The sequence below is a fragment of the Pygoscelis adeliae genome, unplaced genomic scaffold (genome assembly GCF_000699105.1).
Source record: "Pygoscelis adeliae isolate BGI_AS28 unplaced genomic scaffold, ASM69910v1 Scaffold108, whole genome shotgun sequence".
NCBI lineage: Eukaryota > Metazoa > Chordata > Aves > Sphenisciformes > Spheniscidae > Pygoscelis > Pygoscelis adeliae.
The window spans coordinates 103,957-120,367 of NW_008825498.1; the positions used below are offsets into that span (position 1 = coordinate 103,957).

Genomic DNA, 16,411 nt, shown 5'->3' on the forward strand with positions numbered 1-16,411 from the left:
ATTTCTCCTTCACCTACAAAACAATTCTTATCTTGACCCACAAGTTTTCTTGCTTTTACTCTTCCTTTCCCAGTGCCATAGGGCAGTGAGCAAGTAGCTGCGTGGTGCTTAGCTGCCTACTGGGGTTAACCCACAACAATGATATAAAAATAGGTGACTTTTTATCTATTTAAAAAAACCCACTGCTTTTATAATTCATTCAGTGTTCTCTGGCACCTTTATCATAATGAACAGACAGCAGCACTCACACTTATTAACATCCAGTATTTTGTACATCTGCTCCATATAATAATGTAACTGTCACTAATAGCCTTACACTTATTAAGATTGTCCATTGTCAGCACCCATGCTACCAAAGCGGTCTCAGCACAGTAAAACACACAAAAAAGCAACCAGGTATTCACTTTTGTAAACAAACCCTAGTGCATCAAGGAATCAAAAAAGAAGAAAACTTTCCAATCTAACTCCTTGTTACAGAAAGCAGTTCTACAATGTCTGCTTACTAGTTCATCTTGTGATGGTTCCGAACTGTTAAGATGTTACTTCATTTTTCTTTTATACTCTCTGAGGAAAAGATGGAACTATACAGTAGTCTGTCTCAGTACACAGCCTATATCTGCTGATGTTATAATTTTAATATACAAATACTAACCAAATAGATAAAACAGGTATCTAAGGAAAAGAAAAATGGAACAGCAGCATATAAGACGGTAGTGCCAAAATTCCAAACCTCCAGCCTCCCAAGCTGATACTCACTAACTCCCCCACAAAACCTTCAGCAACTTCCCAGAAACTGTCCCCACTGAAAGCCAGCCAGTTCAAAGATTACAGTGGGAGGGGGGGAAAAAAATCCAGTACTCACCACTACGTGGACGATTCTTCCTCAGCCGGTAGCAGTCCAGACAGACCCCAAAACCACACTTGCGACAAACCCAATGAATATTGAAGAGTGTTGTCTCACATACATCACACATTTCCCTCACACCACGTACTGCTCGCTTCCATGCCACTTTCTCTATAAAGAGAAGGAACATTAGGAATTATTACTTTAACATTTTGCATTTCTCCCACCTAATTTGACAGTATCACAGTAACATTGATAAAGGAACAATTCACAGAAATATGACTTGAGGGCAGAGTATAGAAACACACCCTTTTTACATCCAGAGATACGTTCTTTGAGTTGCTAGTCTTGTGATATTATTAAAATCCCCATTTCTAAGAGCAGGCAAGGTCAAGTCCCAAAATGCACACCCTACAAGGAAACGGAGCACCTTACAGAGTTTTGTAGTAACTGAATTTCAAGCAGGACTTACGGAACTTACAGCAAAATTGTAAAACTTCTGCTAGTTTTATGAACAAATAATATGAACTTATAAAACTATAAAGAATGTGTATTTAGCTTTACTAATCAGATGCCCGTCAACTCTTTGGATTCTAAACCAACATATTCACTGAGGAAGGGGAAGTCTTCTCCAAATGGCTGCCCTTGAACATTCCAGAAGCTAAAGGGAAAAATCAGATAGTCAGAGCTATCCATGTGATAGGTTGAACTGGATACCTTTAGAAATTTTTTTCTAAACCCACTCCCCTTGTAGTGGCAACACTGTCAACTAGTTGCTCAGCTGCGTCCTTGCAGGTTGAACACAGGTGCTGCTCCCTCCCTAGAAAACCCTGAGCTTTTATGTGATGTCCCCGGAGCATGACAGGATAGGAATATGTAAGAAAAGCTGCTCATTAAAGCATAGCTGGTCAGTGTGATAAGTGTTCTTAGGAGCGTGGGTCAGCTGATCTCTGCATTTATTTATTGAAAAATAATTTAGTGATGTCTGGGAAAGTTACCATTAGCTTCCTTGGTACTAATGTTGCACTGATCCAGAAGAAAAATCCCAAGTGCTGGTCCCACAATTACACACACCCCAAAGAAGTAAATATAGCCTTCTCTTTGGAAGAAAAGGAGAAGCATTTTAACAAGAAATTATATTACACTTTCAACTATTCCACTGCATTGTACACACATTACACAGAGAAGACGGACAAAAAACACGTCAAAAGCCCAGCTTACGATGTGGCTCCACCATCATCATTGCTTCCTTCTCTGACATAACAAGCTGGCAGAACTGGTCCCCAACATTGGCCAGGATATATTTGGAAGTTTCCAGATCGATCCCCTCTGCAGGGGAGGAGGAAGGAATCCATAGGCTCATGGCATCAGGGTCACTCTGTTGTGGGTTCAAGAAACCCTCTACTCGTAGAATACCTTTCCGAGTAAATATCAGCCTGCAGAAAACAGGGTGGAGTAATTGAGAAGCTGCTCAAGCACCTTTAATTAACTTACAATGTCATCTATGTCAGAACATAAACCTAGAAAGGGGAAAAAAGGCTTGAGCTAGAGTGCTGTACTCTACAGCCGGTACAATAATTATGCAAATCCAAATAACACAGAGAATAAGGTACACAAAGGCAATGGCTGCAAAACCCACTAGAATGAATCCCGAGGTCCCAGTAAGCATTGGTGGGAAATTCCACGTACAGGAAACTGCTACAGCTTGGTAAGTCACATTTGTCTGTACTATTAATAGAAAGAGATGACAAAATTCAATTTATTTAGGCTGCTGCATGACGCTGCTTATAAAATTGTGCAGGGTTCTCATTCTCTATTTTAACTTAGGAGAAAGTTATTTCCCAACTTTTGCGAAACCAGTATTTCAGTTTTGGCTAGGGCCGCTAGCGCTTGGCAACTGTTCTAACAGTTCACATTACAAGACATGCAAAAATCCTTGCCACTGCTCTCCACAGAGACAAGTCACAACTGTTTTATCAGTAGCTGATAAAACCCTCCTAGTCTTTGTGTGGTAAAAGGTATAACAACATAAGTTACAGAACCCTGAACGTCTCCTGCCAATATTAAAGGTGACTTCATTTTCAAGCAAAAACAATCTTGTCTTTAATCTCAATGCTAGGTTAATTTTGAACAAGTTCAGGAAGAGAAGCAGCTATAATCCTTACTGGATGGGTGGCACATACTAAAAATTCACTTCATCCTTTATATGCCAGAAAGTGAACAAACATCTTTTTGGAAAAAGATGCATAGCACTAGCTAGAATAGGCAGTTAAGGAAGATTAAGAGAAGCATGACAGGTCAAAGAACTGTAAGACGTGTACACAACACAGAGGGAAAACACAGGCAGTGTTCTACTCCTAAAAATCAGTTCTGTACTCAACAAAACCTAGTCAAACATTAGCCCCATGCTGGCAATGTTCAGTTACTTGCTGACTGAATTAAAATTTTATCTCTGTTCTGAACTCCTTATGAAAGAGGGAGAGAACAGTTACTACATACAAACTGCTGCCCAACAGTAAAATTCTAACCAATAAAGCAAATTCAATCTCCTGAGGATGGACCTGGAGGCTCACTTAGTAATCATATAGCTGTATCTTTCAACAGCAGCTCTTCCTGCCCCAGTGAGGCAATTCCAGTCAGGTGATTCAGGAAAACGCAAGACACTCAAAATCTTCATTATTGTATCCAAGCACATTAAATAAGTAAAATAATAATTACTTTGTACTTGGACATTGTCCAAGCTCTGTACCTAGACTACATATGAAGGAAGAAGAATTTAAGCACCTCCGGAAATGGAAGAAGCGACATGCCACAGTTGAGTCATCCTGCTCTTGCTCCTTAAATTTGCGGTACCGCTCCAGACGGCACTCCCGGCACTTGTGCAGATGTGGAGCTACATTGATGCAAGAGCCATCCTGGAGAAAAGGCTCACCTGACTGCTTCAGCTTCCTCACCTTACTCATATCTTTCAGCACAGACTGGCCAACTGGGTGAGGCAAAGTAGAAGTAAAAATCCATTAGTTAACTGCAACAGCAAAAGGACCAGTAAGACTGTTGAAGTCTGCAGCGTATCACACTTTTGTCCTGACAAATATACGCTTAAACATTTCTCAAAGTGAACATGTTAATTCACATACAAGAAGCATTAAGATTTAGCCTTGTAAATACCCTGTGTGCTGCCTACTGAGCATAAATGAGGTTTACACCTGTGGTTAGTTCATAGTTCATCACACAGAAGATATCCCAGTATCCCACCTCCTTGTGTTTCCAAGACACCCTGTATTCAAGTCATCACCTTTTAGGGGAGCTGTGCGAGGCCGGCCCTTTGGGGCTTGCTTCCCTTTTCCTTTCCCCAGCAGCAATTCAGCATTGCGCTCTGCATTGGGGCCTAGCTTTGCCATCAAGTGGTCTGGGATTCCCTTCATACAAGCCTTGGCCTGCAACTGGTCTTCAGAGTCACTCAAATCTGACAGGTCACTATTGGTACTGGAGTCCGAGTCCTGTTTGGATGTCAAGCTCCGCTCATCTAGAGAGAACCTTTTCACAGCTTCAAAAGGGGCTTTGTTCTCCTGTGGAAACTCTGCCTGTGAAGAGAAAAAGCCAGGTGGATGTCTGCCAAACACATTAGAAAAAGTTTTCAGAAGAGGATTGTCCTGCTGCCCAGGCCCAACAGCTGGTTTTTCTTCTGTTGGACTGGAGGAAAGTGTGGGCATCTCAATAGGCTGTGTCAGGTTGCTGGTTGGTGAGCTGGAACGGCCATTCCCTACAGTGGAAGGGCTCTGAACACCAGCAGCAACTGTTGAACCAGGAGTACTGGAGATCATCTTTGATGAGTCAGTTGTTATAAACAAGGTTTTCTTCTTGGCTAGAGAAGAGTCTGTAGAGGTGAGTGATTCTGGCCAGCCAGGAGTGGCCTTATGACCCACAGGTGTAGAGGGAGTAGAAACCCCTGTCTGAGATGAAGATGCAAAGCCACTGAAAGGACTAAGTTCTGCTTTCTCAGCAAATGCCAGGAAAGGGTTTGAGGGTTCCTCTCTTGATAGCTTTGGAGGCTGTAAAAATAGATTTTCATGACTATCTGGGGGGCGAGTATTCAACAGACTTCGTGAAAAGGCTGGAGTAAGGGTAGGCATAGATTCCACAGGCAGCTTCCGCTCCACAGAACTGCCAGACTGGGCTCCTGGTTTAGTGTCCACTGAAAGAATTTTACCTTTACACATCCCAGTACCCACACTCTCTGTACACTGCTTGAATGAGTCCCGACTAGAGGCATCTTCCGTCAAGCTCTCTGAAATGACCGTGAAGTAGTTACTGGAAGATAGATTTTGGGACATGCATTGAAAAAACAAGTTCTTGGACAGATCAGAATCTTTCTGAGCCTCTTGTCCAGTACTACAGCCAAAAGGAAATCCAGAAGGCTTGCTTTCTGGAGTCACCACTCCATTTGATTGGCTCCTTCCACCCCCAAATACCAAGGACTGGGAAGCACTTGGGAGAGAGACTCCAAATCCAGAAGAAGCCAAAAGTGAATTTCGGGAATTCTGAAACAAGATTAGAAAGCATTAGCCTATTAAAGGATTCTTGTCTGATTCAGCAATAATTTGGTTCATCTAATTGTACAATTAGCATTCTACTTATCCACCTGCAATAGAAACTTCCAGCAGAATTATTTACAATGAAGAAACTTCTTTAAAGATCCTGCTAGACTAATTTTTCCTAGCTACAAGCTATTGAAACTAATGAGCTAAGTGTCCATTACATACTAAAGACACAGAGAAAACAAACACTTAATGTCTTATCACGCTTTAGAACAAAAGTGAGACACAAGACAAGGTGACCTAATTCACAGAAAAGCAAGTTATTTAAACTCCTGATTGTTTTAATTCAAATCATCAAGAAGGGAACCTTAATCGAAACTGCTTTTCAATAACCTCCCATCTTTCACCCTCCCCCAAGATCATCCTGACAAGCTTCTCCTACTTAACCAGCACCCTTGAAATAATTAACTTAGTTTGCAAAGTTAATTAAACAAAGCAAGCCCTCTAGCAGTTAGTGAACAAACTGCTCCTGGTCACAGCAAGCCAAATCTGCTGACAGGTAGATAGATGCCTATGAAGTGGTGCCTTTCAGGGGGTTACTCAATAGAGGTTAAGCACAAAGGGCTTAATTTTTATGATCTTCAAATACTGGAAAGTTTTCTGACTTGCAGATTTCTACTAGACCTGTAACTGTGATATGGAATATTCACTTACTCTCTTCTCAATGTATACTTATTCAGCTTTTCCAATTCTCACAGTCCTACTGTAACTGATAATATTCTGCAAGTAACTCATCAGTTCTATTCCTTTTCTTTGAGTTTTGTTTCCACTTAGAAATCTTCTCGTGAGGAATACTCATGATTACTCATGATTAATACACTTCTATTCCAAGGCCATGTTAAATACAACCACAGCTCTGTGCAACACATCTTACCAGTAATTAGTGTCACTGCACACCTACTACACTGCAAACTAATGTTTAGCTTGTTCCTCATTATCAACCTCCAGCTGTAATAACTTTAATAACATATTACTGTCCCCCATGACAGTTCTTCCAGATACTAGAACTTCAGATATTTCTTTTTAGAGCCAAAGTAATTTTCACAAACTGAGTTCTAACAATTTAAAAAGGCATATGAATATGAACGCAAACCAAGCTTAATAAGTAATCTCAAGGACCAAATCACACTATGACAAAGTGGACAGTCTGAAGCAGTAACACATGTGAACTATCTACAACACTCTTACTGATTTATGTCAGGTTCCCTCCCTCAAGCAAAACACAGTTTGAAATGGACTAGTGGTCTATCTGCAAATTCTGAAGCCAGATTATTAATAATGATTTAAAACAAGTGATTTGGCATTGGGGAGAGGGAGGGAAGGAGAGGCGGTACCAAAATTTCTCAGTACAATTAAAGTTCTTCCTCACTAGCATTGATGATAGATTCAATTTTGACCATTCATCTACACAATTTGCAGCTGCTCCCAACTCTGAACTTTTTTCTTCTTTTTTTTTGTGGGGGTCAGGGGTGGGGTGGAAGAGAGATAAGGTTATAGTTATACAACAATTTAATTATGTAACACTCCTGTCTTCTACAATTCTATTTCTCCTTTACACCTTACCATCTAGGAATTTTTATTCCAAGGTAAACATCTCACCTTTCCCCTCATTCCATTAGCTAATACAAAAGAGAAGGATAAAAGTAATCTATTTAACCTCCTGGCAATCACCTTGGAGTCTGTAATGTATCTCCCATTTTCTTCACTTTTTTTTATACAGTAGACTACAAGTTTCTTAATTTTTGCTGTACTTACTGAGGTGTTTTGTTTTTTTTTTTTTTTTAAGTAATCAAATGAAGGCTTATAAAGTCCTCTATTTTGTTTTTAACAGGGTTTTCCTTCTACTTTTCCACTTTTCCCCTTGAAAACAAAGGCACAACTAAAAGGTCTTCAAGCTGCTTCCAGACTGAGTTCTTTATTAAAATTTATTCTAAAGGTAGCCATCTCAAATGTTTTAATTATTTCTTTGTTTTCAGCCTTAGATAGTATATGATGCAACTGGCTCATTTTTCTACTATGGAGATATAACAGACATACATAGCTGTAACAGACAATTTGGGCATCTATAAAAGGTCCTCTAAATGTAGCCTCATTGTTTTTCTGGTTTTGAGGCTTTTTTTTTTTTAAGTAACTTAAATGTTCAACTCTGTGCACATTCTCATGCATATCTGTTTATATAAAGGCAAGAGATTAAGTAGGTTATCTTCCATATGACACAACAAAATTAATTATATTAAGTGCAGTGCTTAAAGTGACTTTAAGACTCAATAAAGAGTGCTAAAAAGTTGTCTCTTACAACTCCTCCACCAAATATTTTCATTTTCTTTTGAGTTCTTTCTTAGATCAGATGATAGAAAGGTTTCCTTTGGGAGGGATTCATCAGAGAAAAAGTAGTTTTCTAAATTCCATGGACACACTTTGTAACAGGAATAAGTTGCAGAACATCTGTTGCAAATATGTATGTCTTTCTCGAATATGCTGAATCACGAGCTACTCACCTCTCCCTGGGCTTGTGATCGGCCTGTTTTCAGTTTCTCCTGTCCAGTAACAGCTGACAAACTGGTATCAGAGATTCTCACAGTCGTCGGTGTCAAAGCAGTTGTAGTAACTGCAGTTGCAGAAGTCACCGTGCCTTGTTCCAGTGATTTTCCTGACTCTTTACATCCAGATCCAACTAGTAATGCTTGTCCAGCCACAGAGGAAAATGGAGTTAAGGGCAACGGTGTGTCACCACCAACTGGCTCATCTTGGACTACTAGTGTTCGGCCATTCTCTTTGGTGTAAGTGGCAAAGCGAATATTGCGATTAATCTGAGGAATGAATGAAGGCAACTGTTTGGCCCTTGGATCCAGTCCTGTTTCGCTATTGGAGCCTCCTTTCCAAGGACCTCTGCTGGCCTCACCTCCATCACTACCATTGCTATCCACCTCACCCCTCTCCTTTAGCTTCTTTGTTGCAGGATCACACCCAGAATCTGAAGCATTTTTCCTCCTTCGTCCATCCTTTCCCTCCAGGCTTTCTTTCTTCTTTTTCCCTTTAGACGACTTAGCTGCTTTTAGGCCCCCTCCCTATAATAGACAAAACCATGCAATCTCTAATTAGAACAGTCAGGAATACCTGTTCAAAGAACATTTATCTGTTAGAACTAAGAATATATTACACTGCTCTTAAGCTTAGGAACATTTCTTTTAATCACAAATTGAGATATCTAAGGAAAGATACTATGTGAACACAGAACACAAGCATAAGTGAAGTCTCATCTTTTTTGTACTAGGGTAGGATCTTCACAGTAAGATTTTTAGCTGAGCTGCTTTGCTGTAGCACATACCACATCATGGCAGATTTTGGGAAACATGCAACACAACCATACTCCAACATAGTCCTTGCTAATGCATGAAAACTATTTGCGCACTAATTTTTGCTACTAGTCTAATCCCACAATTCTTTTGAAGGGCACACTTTCTGTCCACTATCCAAAGCCTACAATATTTAACTACAGGAGGTAGCTTGCCCTTTAGCCTAGGGTAAAAACACGTTCAAATGTTATCACGGAACCTCTCAACTGAAGCAATGAAATGCCACAGGCATACAAGCCTGCTTCAGAGAAGCCAGATGGTAACGTTTAGAAACGCCTAAAAAGGTCTGTGGAGAAGCATAGCGTGATCCTGTTAAAGAATGTCTCTGTGCTCACTGCCTTTTCTATCAGAGCACTACCCTTTAAAATGGAGCACAACCATGTTTATTGAACACCACCCCCCCACCCCCATGATCCACGCTGAACTTAGTAAAACAGGCCTGAACAAAAGGAAAATATATCATTTAAAGAAAGCTATGACCATCTCCCAAAGTGGTAAAGAAAATTTTCCTCTTCCAATTACATTATCAAAAGCCCACAGTGAACATAGCATCAGTTTTCAGTTGTTTCCATGTTCTAGATGTTTTATATCTAAATCTTTATGAAGCTTCACACTGTATATACAAGACCTGAACTGTTGTAGTACCTCGCTTGGAGGAGTGTTATCCATCACCACATGAATCAGTCGAGGATCCACCGACTTTATTTCACCACTCTAATTTTTACGCAGATTGATATTGAGGAGGTAGGAGGAAGAAAAGAGGAGGTTAGTTTTTAATTCAGAGTATATAGCATCAACATAAGAGATCTTACACACAAGGTTACTCTGCAGCCCCTCTCCCATTTGCCTTTTCTTTCTGTCCCACTTCCTTAGTAATACTACACCTCTCCAGTTTACCTTCTATCCTTTTGCTCCTTCTCTATTTCAAAAACTTTCATATTTGATTCCTACCACTATTTCCTTGTATATTTGTTCTACTGAGCATCTCTAGAGGCATTCATTGCATTAAACACAGCTCCTCTTAAATTTGATTTAGTACTGTTCTAGCCTTCTGCACATTCACTCTGCTAGATGTAGAAAAGACTACTGGAAGGAAGCACATCAATTGATACTAACTATCCTCATCAGGGTCTCCCCAAAAGGAGCAATGAATACCCAACCTCTGTAACTGTGCTTGGAGGTTACTTTTTTATTTCTCAGTAGATACACAGTAAGTTGGGTGCTTCCTGGCATGTATCCACTGAAAGCATATACTCCACAATTTCAATGCCTCTCCAAAGTACTATACTTATTTACCATACACAGTATACTTATTTCCTGTGCACCAGTAATAGATCTAGTAGTCAGAGCAGGATTACTACATGTGTGCACAGGACTTACTGGGCATGTTCAGTGCAATCATTCTGCATACGTATTTTACTGCACATGGAAAAGGCTACGGGGGCAGAGGGCATGGGACACAGGACAGGACCCAAAAAAACGAGAATAGTGCTGCTGCCACAGTAATTTACACACAGCACCACAGACCTATTCCTAGTTGCTCCTGAAAAAGGAAGCCATTAGGAGCAGGCTGCTGGTAAGACTGAGCTACCTGTCAGACCACACAGAAGCATATAATACAAACCAGACAACTCTAGCAGTGCACAGATTTTCTGTGCTGTTTACAACACTTACTAGGTTTACTGATAGAACAGGGCAAAAGTAAACAGCCTAAGCTAAAATACATCAATCAATAAGACTTCATCTTCTATGCTACACTTGCTTTAAACCACCTGTACAGCTTGTCAGATAGAAGCTGAGAGAAGGCATAGGAAGACCACAGCATAACAGACCCAGAAGGTAGCTTTCTGTACATCAGTACGCTCTCCCATCCAGAAAGCCACTTCCAATATTTTTTCATATAGCACTCATTGCCAAAGAAATTTTTACAGCTTCTTTTATAGTAGTAGGCTATCAGTATAGTAGTAGTCTATCAGTAAACCTAGTAAGTGTTGTAAACAGCACAGAAAATCTGTGCACTGCTAGAGTTGTCTGGTTTGTATTATATCATCATTTATTGTGGAAAATCATAACAGGAAAAAAAAATTCTGCTAATCGCAACATGGATAATTACTCATCTTTTAAAGCAAAAAACCAAAGAACCAAAAGTACAAGTTTTGGTGAAGCCGTCATTCTCCACGAGATATTGAGGAATGGTACTTTAGGAACACCAAAGCAGTGCTTCATATTTTTACCTCAGTCACAGACACCTCCATAAGACGAGTTATTGGGTCTTGATGGCTCACAACACCACAGAGCCAGCTATTTTCATCCTCTGGTTGGTAGACCTTAACTCTTTGGCCTTGGACACTGTAAGGACCTGGAAAAGAAGGACTTTGAGCACGTTTTCCAGACAAGCTTTGAGTCATACAATAAAAAAAAAAAGTTCTGTGCACATAATAGGGCTTGAAGTGTCACCTTTCAGGTGGAAAGAATTAAAATGCTCAGGCTTCTGCTGCAAATCCTGCATAAGCCAAGCATTCTATTGCAAAAAGTCAGTAAGACCTCATTGCTGTAACTCAAAACTTTTGCTTTCTAACCTCAGTTAACTCAGTTAATTATGAAGCATCAATCCAGTGGACAGTCATAGAGTTCTGACTCAGTCCAGATGCATCAAATCCCAGTATAAGCTGCATGCAGTTTAGAATAGAAACATGTATTTGTAACCGTGAAAGATTTAATGTAATTGCACAAATATCCAACATCTCTAAACCAACCAGTCTTAGCTCTTTGACATGGGTAACAGATCATCTACAGAAGGTTTCCTCCGACCCTGCCCTCACTCTCCACATCAGCATGTAGAGCTTTCTTCCTACCCTAAGTCCAGACAAAAAAGACTTAGTTAATATTAGATCATCAAAATCCACATGATCCAACAGCCTGTATCTGATATAACCAGAACTAGGCGCTTCAGAAGAAGGCTCCAAACTGGACAATTCTGAAGCTACTTGCTCATGTAAGAAGTATTGTCCTCATAGCATTTTTATCAATAAGTATTTTATTTAACCAAAAGGCACCAAATCCCCATTAAGAATTATATCATCCTTCAAATGTAATACAGTGGCCTACATCTAGGGTGGCCACCTGGCCCATGAACCCAAACTCTAGATAGAAAATTGTGTTAGCACTTGAACACCCCAATCTGACAACAAAGCTGCCATCAGGCTTAACCCTAATACACAATCCAGATAACAGTTAAGGTGTTAACTCTATGCTGAGCGGCCATGGCCACACCGTATTTTCAATTTAAACAACTCATGTTTTAATTATCAAAATGCCAAAATTTGAATTTGACATTACAAAAGAATTTTTAAGATCAACAACACAGAGTAACTTCACTTTTAAATTTCCAGAATTATAGAACAGAACCATAGAACAGGACCAAAACTTTAAAAATTCAAAAGTAAAACTTAAAATAAGGGAAGTTGTAAATATATGGATGTTATCAATAATATGTTGTCCTACTTTAACTACATCTTCAGCTATCATTCCCAGTAGGTATTTCTGGTTGTATCTCAGCAACTGCTTACCTGTATCTGTGACACAATAATGCTTCTTTGTAAAGAACTTGCAAAACAATACAGAAAATTTACCTTCCAAATCAAACAGTAACAGACACTATTACTGTTCTCCTTCACAAATCCCAGCATAGTCTAGCTGTTCCAAAACAAAGTAGCTCTGAGATAGAAAAACACAGTCTCACCTCTACTAAATATCTCCTGAAGCTTCTGGTCACTGATCAATGCATTGACAGATTCTCTTAGTGAAGGCTGTTCCTGCAGAATCTGATTTTGACTCTCGGTTCCCATCTGCCAACAACAAACAGTTTGAACATAAAAATTAAGGTCTTTTAAGGTAATAGAATCATTAGTGTTTAAGGGACAGCTCTTCTTGGATTGCTCTCAGAGACTGACAGACAAAAAAAAAAGTAAAATTAGGAGAAACATTGCTGAACATGCCAGGAGGCACTAGCTATGCGAAAGCTGTTGCAAAACTTCCATCGCAATTGTCAGCTACATGACGCTTGACAGCTAGCTCTCCAACTGACCAATATAGAGAGGAACTAGGACTTTTTGAATGCAGATGGTGGTTAGTGTAAGCACCTGGAAAAGCAGGGAAACAAATGCAAATACATGACAGGGCAGTGAAAGGAGGAAGACAAGAATATGGAAGTGGAATAGTAAAAAAAAATTAATCTGACAATCACAGCACAAAGTTAAATTTGCACTTTAAGTGAACACAGTTCAAATACCTGAAACAAACGTAATCCACTGGCATCAGACAGGAAACATAAATGTCTGTCCAGAAGAAACTCCACTGGGACCACAGAGCCTAAACCCAGCTTATCTACTAGAGGAGTGAAGGTCTGTGATGAACAATAAAAAACAAAGGTTATAAAAATGACTGAGCACTCATACAGGCCAACGATAGTTGTTTTCACATGCTATTTAAGTATCACAAAGTATAAGAATTTCACTTCTCAACTTGCACCACCCTGTGCCTGAGTTTTAATGCAAATTATTACTCATTATGTCTAAGCAAATAATTCTGGCAAGTGTGGCATATTACAAGAAGGAATTACAGAAAATTGGCTCCACTTCTTCATTAGAACTTAAAGCAGAACTGAAAACACCTTTTGTGGTATTTGTTTTTTCATAGGTAAGCACCTTCTGATGCTTAGGTTAAAAAAAAAGCTTTGGTTAATGGTTCAAACTATGCTACATATTTCAGGTATAGCTGTCTGAAAGGAGCATTTTTATTCCCGTACAGAAGTCAGGTGTAAGTAATTTATAGGCATATTAAAAAAGGGGAGCTTTTTTTGCTAGTGTTTTGTGCAAAACTGAAGTTCATAACAGGTGTACTATTGATATTCAAGCTGCAGGACAAATCACTAAAAATACCTAGCAGAATCAGAATGATAATCTTATAACGTAATTTACTGATGGAAGAGGAAGTTGCCAACCATTGCAGTCTTTGAAACGTTATCAGTCTCACACTCACACTTACATGATTTTAACACACAAGTATTCACGACATTTTTCCCTTAACAGCTCTCATCAAGTTTGTTCACACTCCATTCTCCTGTACACAACAGTATGAGTATAAAATTTATTTTCTCAGTTTATGTAAAACTATTTCCTAAAGCTGAACAGGACTACAAGACAGAGACAACGAAGGATGAATACACATTCATAAGTGATATATCTCAAAAAAAAAACAACCCCAAAATCAACATCACCACCACAACACCCCCCAAAAAAATACCATCCACTTTGTAATGCTACGTAGTTGGCTTCCCAGAATTGTCCACATTGCACATATGTATTCTGGTGCTTTGCCTAACTCCACTCTGTATTCCCATTCAGTTATTTGGGTAGGCCTCTAGTACTTAGTGAAAGCTTGAGTGCTCACATGGCTGTCCAGAGTACAGGGGATGGAAACATTTCTTCAGCAAGTCTACAGATATAGCTTGAGTTATAGTGGAAATACTCTGGGATCTTAGTGGACCCATATTTGGTTCTAAGAGTCTTCTAACAGGTTCTGACACAACTCATTACACAATCAGTGTGGGGACTATGGTAACATCCCCAGATCACTCAGATATCAAGATAGTTGGCAATCATCTGAAAGAAATTGATCCTGTACAAACACAGTTTCTCAGATGAAACTAAACTGGAGGTCACTCTTGGACACAAGTTGGAAATACACTGAAAGGAAAACTCTGCCTATGGAAAACACACTATATACAGAATCTCTGCTGTAAAGGCCTGGTTTTCTTCTGCCTTAAGACAACTGCAATAAAGAAACCCTCAGAGAAAGTTGCAGTGCTGAACTTGTTGCTTTGAGCCCAAGTGTCAATTTAAAACACTAAATTCAAATTCTACCAAGGCACAAGGTCTTTGACTGGAAAAAACATTTCAGTGTGCCCATGCACAAGATGTAGTATTAAAAAACCAGACAGTAGGATCCCAAGCAGTCCAAGGACTGCAGGAAGAGAAAAGAAACAAAAGAAGGGCAAAATAATAAAAATTAGACAGCATGAAAACGAGGGTAGGATTCTCACATATAATGATATTTCCTCTTCAGAAGCCACTAAGAGAAGAAGGAAGGATGTAGGGAATGCTCTTCACGATATTCTACTCATCCGGATGTTTCCAGAATAGGTATACTCAGATATGCTAGCTAAAACATATTGGCTTTGGTCTCAAGCATCATGACACGTAACTGCCATGTAAACAGCAATACAGATAACCATTTCAAGAAACAGGAGAAAATTTTGCATGTCATGTTAGTTAATGCTGACAACACCACTGAAATAATTTTTTTCGTTTAGATCAGGAGTGGTCAACTTATGGCTTATAGGTCAGGCACAGCCCACAGTCTATTCTCTTCCACAAGCGCCTTCAGGAATACCTATTAAAATGATGCAGCAATCCTTACCATACAGAGCTCTAGAGTCCATAGTAAGACCAAAAGGCTTACTCTCACAATTCAGAAAAGCCTAACACACTTAAAGTTCTAAAATAGGGAAAAATAATCTTTTCAGATATCTACCACATTCCTTCAGAGACCCACCGGTAAACAGTATCTCATTTCTGTGAGGTAACAGCATTCACTTTCTGGGGCAGGAACTGGAAGCATACTGCTTCTCAGATGCCTTTCTAAAGCCACTATAACTCCCAGTTAACTGCTCTCCTATTTACCATTTCAAAAAATCCATCCCCAAGCAATTTTTGGTACCTGCATAATGATGCCCTGTACAATATCCAAGCCTTGTGTTTCACAGTAGAGCTGATGCAAACCTCTAAGGATATGAGAGCTTTTGGCCAAATACTCACCAGTGCAGGCCACTGTGCCAGTGAGACTCGAGTCCCCTGAAGCATAACTGGATCATTTCGAGGTGCCCAAACCAATGATCCTTCCAGCAACAACACTATAACTTCTTCAGCATGAACTTTCACCCAGGCATGTTGCTTCCAGTTACAGCCATCGAATTCCACAAAGATCTGATAAAAAAATTTAGAAGGCATTTCAGCTCTTTTCAGACACCGAATAGAAAAAAATAGATTCCTACAACCCCTATGGATAAGGAGACAGCAGCTTTAGTCAGAAAAATCAGGACAAGTATTGTAATGATAACACTGAGAATATCACATCTACATAGCTATCAAACATTACAAAAGAAACAGGAAGCAAATTCACAGCAATTACTAGCATATGAAAAATGATTTATCCCCAAACACACACACCACTGGCTCCAAATGCTGAATTTCCCCATACAAAATTAAAAATGTGAAAATTGTTCATCCCAAAATATAACCGATGACCCAGTGCAAGCCTCTTCCACATTGGGATTTTTTAGAGAATTTAGACGCTCTCACTTGGCACTTCAACAGATGGCTTGTATCAGTATGGTTAACTGACATTCACAGAATTAAATCCTTCAGCCAGGAAAGTTTGTGTTTGTGAATCCACTCTAAATCAGAAGTTTTGTGTTGCCCTGTACATTATTAAACTCCCTGAACCAAATGCAAATATTTTGGATGGCATGAGATTATCCACAAATATCTCAT

The 16,411-nt window shown here is 39.5% G+C and overlaps 1 protein-coding gene across 1 annotated transcript in view; it reads right to left on the reverse strand.

Annotated features, from left to right (window-relative positions):
• Positions 1–15,838, reverse strand: part of KDM3B (lysine (K)-specific demethylase 3B) — a 48,741-nt gene extending 32,903 nt beyond the window's left edge. Inside the window, exons 1-10 of the mRNA XM_009331368.1 lie at positions 15,677–15,838; positions 13,090–13,203; positions 12,541–12,646; positions 11,033–11,157; positions 9,444–9,512; positions 7,941–8,510; positions 4,140–5,385; positions 3,629–3,830; positions 2,066–2,280; positions 863–1,015 (exon numbers count right to left, since the gene is read on the reverse strand). Coding sequence (XP_009329643.1) covers positions 863–1,015; positions 2,066–2,280; positions 3,629–3,830; positions 4,140–5,385; positions 7,941–8,510; positions 9,444–9,512; positions 11,033–11,157; positions 12,541–12,646; positions 13,090–13,203; positions 15,677–15,721 — 2,845 coding nt within the window. The 5' untranslated portion in view covers positions 15,722–15,838. The remainder of the gene's footprint in view (positions 1–862; positions 1,016–2,065; positions 2,281–3,628; positions 3,831–4,139; positions 5,386–7,940; positions 8,511–9,443; positions 9,513–11,032; positions 11,158–12,540; positions 12,647–13,089; positions 13,204–15,676) is intronic.
• Positions 15,839–16,411: the final 573 nt, after the last annotated feature.